Source organism: Perca flavescens, chromosome 1, assembly GCF_004354835.1.
Source record: "Perca flavescens isolate YP-PL-M2 chromosome 1, PFLA_1.0, whole genome shotgun sequence".
Classification (NCBI taxonomy): domain Eukaryota; kingdom Metazoa; phylum Chordata; class Actinopteri; order Perciformes; family Percidae; genus Perca; species Perca flavescens.
Window position 1 is genome coordinate 10,160,789 of NC_041331.1, and position 9,604 is coordinate 10,170,392.

General features: G+C 40.0%; 1 protein-coding gene across 2 annotated transcripts in view; it reads right to left on the reverse strand.

The window, feature by feature from the left end:
• The window catches only part of tollip (toll interacting protein), a 53,926-nt gene extending 47,962 nt beyond the window's left edge, over positions 1-5,964 (reverse strand). For both annotated transcript variants that reach the window (XR_003694772.1, XM_028604012.1), the window contains exons 1-2: positions 5,731-5,964; positions 2,994-3,143 (exon numbers count right to left, since the gene is read on the reverse strand). Coding sequence is in view for 1 of the 2 variants with exons in the window: in XM_028604012.1 (XP_028459813.1) it covers positions 2,994-3,143; positions 5,731-5,763 (183 nt within the window). In the remaining variant the exon portion in view is untranslated. The remainder of the gene's footprint in view (positions 1-2,993; positions 3,144-5,730) is intronic.
• Between the last annotated feature and the right edge of the window lie 3,640 nt (positions 5,965-9,604).

Below are 9,604 nucleotides of genomic sequence, written 5' to 3' on the forward strand. Positions count from 1 at the left end.
ATTGCTACTGCAGGTGATGGGCTGTTTCCAAAGACGTGAACTCGCATACGATACTCCACCACTTCTTTGCTGATGTCATTTTCCCGGTACCACAAAAAACGCAGGAAGTCTCTGCAGTCTTCGTTCACCACAAAACAGTAGGCGAATATCTGCTGTCACTGCCACAGGTTCCCTTCTGAATCTGAGAAGCACTCCAATGAGGCTGTTGTTAAGGTCTGGCCCAGAAAGTAACACCTCATTCAATGAGATTCCATCATACTGTGCACTAGAATCAAACACCACACGGATCTGCCCTGGTTTTTGTGGGTGGTAAACTCCAAAGGTAGGGAGATACCAACATTCCATTCCTTCTTTGAGTGGTGGTGCAAGCTCGGCATGTCCATTATCAAGCATTTTTTGCATGAACTCAGTGAAGTGCACTTTCATTTCAGGCTTCTTCTCTAACATCTTTCGCAGTGACATCAGGCGGTTGTAAGCGTGGTCTCTGTTGTTAGGGAGACGTCTCCGTGTGTGTCGGAAAGGGAGAGGAGCGACCCAGCTGTTTGTGTCATCTTGGAAGAACTCCCGTTCCATGACCTGAAGAAAGGTTATATCCTTAATTGAGTGGGCGAGCAGGTTGTCATTCTCTGTTGTGCAGAAGACTGTTTTTCCAAGCTTATCTTTGTTTGAAGCCACTGATGTCCTTTGTGTGGGCTTGTGCAGAGGAAGATTCTTGTCATTACCCTTAATACCGTACATTTCTTTCACTTGTATCCGATTCTCACATAGAGTTAGGTAAGTTGGTCTTCCATTTCCAAGGATACAGGTCTTCATGGTACTCACTGTGTTTGTCTTGTGAGCGCCCCCTATGCATACATCACCTATGATAACCCACCCAAGGTCAAGCTTTTGTGCATATGGTGCGTAGTGAGGGCCATTGTGCTGTTTACGAACCTTATGTACCCTAACGATGTCTCTTCCCAATAGCAGCAGGATGTCAGCAACTGGATCAAGGGGTGGGATTTCATTTGCTATCTGCTTTAGGTGGTGGTGGTATGCAGCATCTGGCGTCGGTATCTCTGCTCTGTTATTGGGGATCTCATTACACTCAGTGAGTGTAGGTAGTGGGATGTTTATTTTTCCATCTACAGATTCTACCATGAAATCATGAGCTTTTCTCCCAGCTGTTTCCACTGTACCTGCACAGGTTTTGAGTGTGTAGGTTACTGCTGCTCCTTTGATGTTGAACATGTCAAAAAAATCTGATCTAGCCAATGACACGTTGCTCTGGTCATCTAAAATGGCATACATTTTTCTCTGTAGATTGCGATGACCGTTGGGGTACACATTTACGAGGCAGATCTTTGAGCAGGATTTGCCTTTAAATCCCTCACCAAATACCTCGGTACACCTGGATGTGACATCTGACTGCCCTGTGTCCTCTCTCTCCCCGCCGTTCTCTGATGAAGAGGACGAACCTGGCTGTGACTGAGGAGCAGGACCAGGGTGAAGAGCGGAAAGGTGTCTATTGCTTTCACACTCAGTACATTTGATGAGTGTTTCACAAGATTTTGCCTGGTGATTAGTAGAAGCACAGCAGCGAAAGCATATATTGTTCTCTTTCAAGAATTTCTTTCTGTCATCAAGGCTCATTTTCCTGAACCCTCTGCATTTCTTCAGTGAATGGGGTTTGTTATGCATTGGTCATTGTCTGTCAGGATTTTCCGTTTTAGATACTCTATCTGATGATGATGATATGCTTGTTTTATGCACAGAGACAGGTTTATTTTGACCTTGCTTCTCTCTCTTGTAAGAGGTTGTAGAGAGAGTGGGCAGGTTAAAGCTCAATGCTTACGCAAGGTAACGTAACCCCATTTGTTCAGGTCATATCCCCTGACCAATCGGCTATCCTAACCTTAACCACTCAAGGTCAAATGCCTAACCCCAACCAATCAAGCTGCTTCATAGGGCGTGTCCGACTTGATCCTGACTTGCTCGGACGTCATGCACATGCAACGATAATCTCACGAGATCAAGGTGGTCGCAGTTTTAGAGCCTGGCACTGCAGTTGCTATCCACTGACTGCAAGACCTAGGGCCTGATGGGAAACACGTGGCTCTCAGCTGATCTAATAGCTGATTTTTTTCAGGGTTGACTCAACACTATGACGTTGTATATAAACTTAACATTTAATTGGAGAGATGTTAATTGATATTTGCCTGATTTAAAGGCATATTCTGTTAACAGATGTTGTGTGGGTCATCAAAGAGAATAAATACATTAAGATTACAGATAATCTACAGTTGTGTATTAACATCAGCAACAAATCGCATGTAGAGCATTTTAACAGGCTACTCTGTCATAATCAAAACAATTGGAGACTGCATATAAGCTGATATGAGTCTGATAACATTTTAATAAATCGGACCTAACAGGATGTGAGTGTTTCTGTGACTTCCTGTTCAGACGAAGGCTGCTTGAAACGGCTGCCCCTCAATCATAGCGAGTATAAGTAATGGTTGTATGAAAAAATGAAATTCATGTTCGGCCTCTTGGGCTGCTTAAGAATAACATGCAATTAAATAGACTACTTAAACCTGTCTTCAATTAGTCTGATTGGGTGAGCTTAAATTGACCTTCATGGAACCGCTTTAGACTGACTTTTAGGTACATTCAAGTCAGGTGTTGGACTTTAATCTCCACATTTCTCAGTACTATTTATGAGTTTGCAGTGTAAGTGGCCCTGATAGCTCAACACACTGCAAATTAAGAAAACAATTTGACAACACATGTGAAGCAATTAGATTTAACACTGCATACAGAAAACACAACATACTACAGAAGAATGCTGGATGTTGAAAAGCTGATTCTAAACTGGATTGCTGGCTTAAAAAGTTTAATACCAAAAATGTATGAAAGATGTGTAATATTTTAAACATCATATCCATATTGGTAAAAATTATTTAAAATGAAACAAAGTTATATTTCTAACAGCAAAGCTGAGCTGTGTTTACCTGGACAACAGTAATACTGAGTCGCCCTACGGTGCCTATTGAGCCTCCAAACTGCAGCTGCCTGGCTGCCTGGGCGTCCAGCTGGACCTGCTGCTGCTGCTGAGTTGGAGTGATCCTCAGGAAGTCCTGGGGAAGCTCCCCAATATACACCTGAACATATATACAAACAGGGATTCAGCCAGACATGCTATGCAAAGACAAAAAACGACAGGTCAACACTAAAACTTTGTATACCTAGATAAATGCACATATTTACTAGGGGTAGGAATCACCAGAGTCTTCACGATACGATTTTTTATTTAACCAGGTAGGCCGTTGAGAACAAGTTCTCATTGGCAACGGCAATCTGTCCAAGAAAAGCATGGGCGTGCAGGACAACATACAGTTTCACATTCAATACAATACAAAAATACAGAATAGGCTACATAAAGTACAGAATTAAGTGGGCAGAATTAAGTGGGCAGAGTACAATAGGCTATATAAAGTACAGAATTAAGTGGGCATTACAAAGCCGGTGCAAAGTGAGGTGTAAGGAAGTCGATGGATATGTGAAAATGATAAGGTAATAACACGAATAAATACGAATAGACAGTCAAGTGCAAATTGTGGTCTAGTTAGTGATGATATAACACAATTTATATGAAAAGACAGTCTATATAAATGCTGAAATGTTGTGAGGCGTCAGTATACAGTTAGTACAAGAAGTGGTCTATTTAGTGATGTAAAACAGTAATAACACAGTAAACATGAGTAGACAATCTATATAGAGGCTGAATGTAGTAAGAAGTCAATATACAGTTAGTGCAAGTAGTGGACTTGGTATTGATGTAGATCAGTAATAAACAATATATGTGAACACACAGTCTAAATAAATACTGAGATGTAGTAAAGAGTCAATGTACAGTTAGTGTAGAGTGTGGTCTAGAATAGTGATGTAGAACAGTAATAACATGATGTACAAAACATGATCAAAACAGTGCGAGGATGTGCAACAAAGGGGCAAGACTGTGCAAAAGGGGCAAGACAGAGATAATGGGATAAGGGTGTGCAAAACAGAGCTTGTATCATAACGATACTCATGTCACGATACAATATTATTGCGATTTTAAACCTATTGAAATATTATGCGATATATTGCAATTTATTAACTTTTTCCAACTTTAAATTTTTCCTAATTTCAAATTATGTCCCCAAAAGGAAATTTTGTCAACATCTTTTTTATCTAAAAAGATACATTTCTCGGTCTATTGCTGCAAAATGAGATTGTCAAGAAGACATGCTGACCAACACGTATATAATAAAAGATTGATACTTTGTATTGATACAGTATTGCCATGGAAAATATCCCCCACACCTAATATTTACCTACGCCAAGAAGAGGTTTTTGGCTTGGTTTGTTTGTCTGTCTGGATTAGGGAAAAACTACTGGACCCATTTTCACGAAACTTAGTGGAAGGGTGCAGCATGGGCCAAAGAAGGACCAATAAAGGTTTGCAGCGGATCCAAAACCTTTTATTTAAACTGTGATGAAACTACAGATTAATTTAGCTGCGGTGATCCCACGTGCCAACAGGTGACAACATCTTGCCAACAGCCCAGAGTCAGGGAGAGCAGAGGTACAGTAAGTAGTGATGAGTTACATTTACTACCTCAGCCTACATGTACTAAGTAATTGTACTTGTTGAAGTAGTTTTAATGCTGCATAATTTTAACTCTTACCTAAATTGATTTTTTGAGAAAAAAACATTACTTTTCTCTGTTACATTACTTAAGATTTATTAATTGTTTTATCCATGTATGCATGTTCTGCTGGCACTGTTAGCCTACTGCAGAATAATGGCTTAGCTACAGCGGGATATTCATGCTGGTATGAGGTCAGTATCAGAGAACCGTGCTGCTGATAGCAGAATACTTTAATTTAATTTAATTAAGTGTGTCTGTTGTGTAAATGCTAATATGTTTTAAGACCCTGGCACACCAAGCAGACAGCAAAGAACTAGTGGCTACGAAAACCTACTCTGGCGTCCCCTCACATCGCCTATGTCTTGGCCAAAAATTGCACTTGAACACAATGCAAAGACTTCAGTCGGCTAACTACCACGTACATTCTGCAGACAGGAATTGCTCTGGTGTATCCGGTAGCAGATTATCCGATCAGGAGAGGATGACGTGACTTTTAATCACAAACTGACCATAAATACAGGAGATATACGTTCACTGCCTTACCTTTACCCGAGGAGGTAATCATCTGTGGCTCATGAGTCATAATAACATAAAATAGGTGGGGGTTGTGCTCATATTCTTAAATTACTCACTACTCAAGTCACTCCTCCAGTAACGTTAACGTTACTCCCAAGTGTTTGCCTTGATGAGTACTTTGACATCTAACGTTACTTAAGTACAGTTTTTTTGCGTCTCTAAGTTACCCACCACCCAGTCCTAAAACTACTAACAGGCAACGGTCTCAGTAGTTTGGTAACTTTTAGAACAAGTTTACTGTTGTTGTCTTAACAGCCAGCACTGAATCAGTGTATTGACGTTTAACCCAGATACTGTTATGCTAACGTTATAGCTAACCCTAACCTACCATTATAGCTCGTTATAATACCGCTAACGTTAGGTGACAGTGTCAGTGTTGTAGACGGCTTTATGTGGCTGTACAGACTGAAGGTAGTTAACTGTCAGACATGTTGATACACTGCAGTCTAACAACACAGAGCCCACTGTGTAACGTTACCTGTCCCCGCTGAGTGCTAATAGTGGTCGCCATGTTGTGTCTTTGCGTTGATTATCACAAGTCCTCTTTAATCAAAGATGCGTTCTTAACAAATAAAATGTTTAGTTAGACCGCTGCTCGGATTAGACTTGACCCATAGATGTATAATAAAAAAACAACTTGACCAAGGAACCTCTAAATTTAGTTTCCTTGGACCTGACCCGGAAGGGATGTTCTTCTTCTTCTTCTTCTTGTTTCCGGCAGGCTAGACGCAGCTATGGCGTATTGCTGCCCTCTACCGGTCGCTATTCACAACTCAAGTAGAAATAATTATAATTAGCTAAATCTTATTATATACTCAAATTCCTGCACTGCACTAATACATCCTTCACTGTTTCCTTGTCTCCGCATTCACACTTTCCATCAGGATGTTTACCAATCAGAGCCAGCCTACTCCTCAGCCCACAATGCCCAAGCCTCAATCTGGATAAAACTACTGCATCTCTTCTCTTACATCTATAATCACATATTTCTTTCTCTACCATTCTTTGTACTGAATAATAAGTTATCCCCTTCTTTTCACAATCCCATGAATTTTGCCACATTTCTTTTACTGACCTATTAATTATTTCAGTGTAGTCTGGTGACCCATATGGCACATTAATTTGAACTCTTTCCTCCTGCACTGCTTTCTTTGCCACCTCATCTGCCTCCTCATTACCCTCCACACCCATGTGTGCTGGAACCCACAGAAACCCCACCTCATACCCTGCTTTATGAATTCTATACAATACCTACATAATTTCCACAAGCACATCAGGCCTGGAGTTAGTTTTGGTACCTTTAATTGTAATTAGGGATGCAGCTGACTCACTACATATGACAGAATGTTCTTGTTTGTTATCTTCAACCCACCTTACTGCCCATAGAACTGCCACCAACTTTGCAGTAAACACTGATAAGTGATCTGGAATCCTACAACCTTTTTTATAACCTATTTCAGGTATGCTAATACCAAAAGCCACTTTACCGCTCTCAGGATCCTTCGACCCGTCAGTATAAATGTGTAGGTAGCCTCCCCATATTTGACTCTGCCAAGCTTTTATCTCCTCCACTAAATCCTCTGACATCTTTCTTTTGCTTGTTTTCAAAAACGGAAGGGATGTTTTTTTTAAAGAAATCTTTATTAACCAAGGTCCACATTCAGCATTTCGTGAGGAATATAATGTAAATTATACAATAACAATAACATGTCATGTTCTCTTACCACAGCTTCTTAATCACTGTGTGTAAGAATAATAGGTAAGAATACATAAAATAGAATTAAATTAAGAAAAAATAATAATAAAACAATATAAAGCGTTATTTTAGCTTGTATTAAGCTAAAGCATCATATTGAGTTTAGGGATTGTCCATCCAGGGCTATGGTAGGCTATATGATGGAAATGAATTTACAAATATATTCATCAAGAGGGGAGGGGGGGGGGGGTGTTATATAAATGCCATGACGAAATTCAAAGTGTAAACATACGCAATGTATGTCGAAAGCACGTGGGGCCCCGCGGGCTGCCCATATCTCTATGCCCGAGTAGCACTGCTTCGGCTGTAGCCTACTTCCACCCAATATAGTCACAAGTCAATATCTGCCTAGGAAATCATCTAGTCTTAATCTGCATTGCTATTTTTACTCGTCGTAAATACGTCCACAAGAAGTAATTAGGTTTTGTTTTTGTTGTTGTTGGGTCACTTTTACTCACGACATGCTAAACGGCAACAAAGGATTCCATTCATTACGCTAAGCTAAAGCCTGGCTCACATTACAGGAGTTTTAAAATCCTAACCGATTTTGAAATCTGGTTGCAGCACACACTTGAGGAGAATCTTTGCAGATTTTCTTCCCTCAAATCTTAAACATGCTCACACTACAAGATTTGAAAATAGTGGGGCATCACACACTACAAGATATTCTTAAGATTATCTTGCCAGATTTAGCATCTCACGTGACACGATCTCACGGGGAAGCGCATGTAAACAAAAATGGATACTGTGTCACGGCAACTTGCTGTAGTAATACTTCTTTGTACCAATAAAGAACAAAAGAAAATAAAACGAGCATGGACAAGAAAATGGTTGGGGACTCAGGGTCACCATGGATTGTCTGTTCTTCAGCGACGTAGTTACGTTTTTTAACTGTTTTAAAATGTATTAACGTAGTGCGCTAGCAAGGGCTAGCTGTTTACAGTTGTTTGGCAACATGTTAGCACTTGTTTATAGCGCTAACGTACTATACATTGATAGAGCGTAGAACTGTGTTTTAGTAAAATGTAAAATTTAATATAAATAGGTGTTATTGTATTCCAACATAGAAGCAGGAAATGTAGCAACCTTTTGCACCAGGAATGTGTAACAGTGGTGATCAGCAAACGTTAATTTGGCAAATTTAATGAATGGTGAAATGTGCAGACATGTTGCCTACATTAAATCGGTTGGATTGCTCCGTCTCTCAATTTCAATTCCTCTCAGATTGTTACTGTAGCCTATTGATATGTTTTTTTTATCAGTTGATATTATGGACTCTATACATGACACTGTACATGTTTAAAGGAATCTTAAACGTTAAACTGTGAAAAGCTAACATTAACATTAATTACAGAGCATTAACCACACTGAATGAAAATGAATAGGCTAAAAATGATTATACAAACAGATTGTTAACAATGTGAATAGGATCCAAAAGCAAAATGTCTGCTGTTTAATGATAGAAGCTCAAGACAGTTCAAATTAATTAATGATGGTTCACAGCAAGTGTAGTGCTAGTTATCCATGATATTGAAGTTTTGTTTAGAGGTTGTTTTTTTTGCTAGTGTTACTCAAATGTGGAAAATATATTTTTATACTCATTAAGGGTTAAGCTTGTTTAATGTGATTTTTTTTTGTAGTATAGTTGGAGGACAGATCAGGCTTCAAAGAGCTGTTGTGGGTGACATCAGATGAATTTGAAATCCTGCTAGGGAGAGTAGAACCACTGATCACCAGGCAGGACACCAAGATGAGGCTGGCAATTACTCTTGTGTTTTCAGTTTACAGTAATTAGGGCCCAAGCACTGAAAGCGTCTGCGTTGAACTGCATTGGCCACCAAAACTCAGTCAACATGATGTCAATAAACATTGAGGATGCTAAATTGTGCTTGGATATTGGATAGCTCAAATGGTGTTGTCATGGAGTGAGATTAAATTAATGACAAAACAGGAAAACATACAAATAGCTTTGACATAGTCTACTTACATTTACCATTTTAAACCTGTGATATTTTCAACTATCAAATTTATTTATGAAATGAATTGTACTATTGTCAGGGTCCCACCGTCACCAGCACTCACTCCTCCCACTCATTCACATTCTTCATCACTCACCTCTCAGCCATTCACTATCTCCTCAGTACTGATTACACGCACCTGCACTTCATTACGCCACATCATCAGTTCACCACCTGCACCTCATCAGTTGACCACCTTTATAAGCAGCACAGGCACATCCACTCCTTGTCTAGTCTCGTGTGCCTCACGACACTTTGACTCGCTCTCTTAGACTACTTGTTAATAGTGATGGCGAACTGAAGCTTTCTGAAGCAGTGAAGCTTTCAAGCCAATTGTATCGAAAAAAGGTTCACTACTCGAAGCTTCAGAACTCTATGAGGACATCTGGTGGTGAAGTTAGGGATATCATTGTGTCACAAACTGTTTCACAGTTATTAGCCATGAATGTCTTTAGAGTAAGCCCGACCCAACCCGAGCCCGTGCGCGTTGTGTCCAAGCCCGGCCCGACACATTAACTGGAATCATGAGCCCGATTTTAACCCGACACTTTTTTAATACGTCTGACGTTCTCATACAA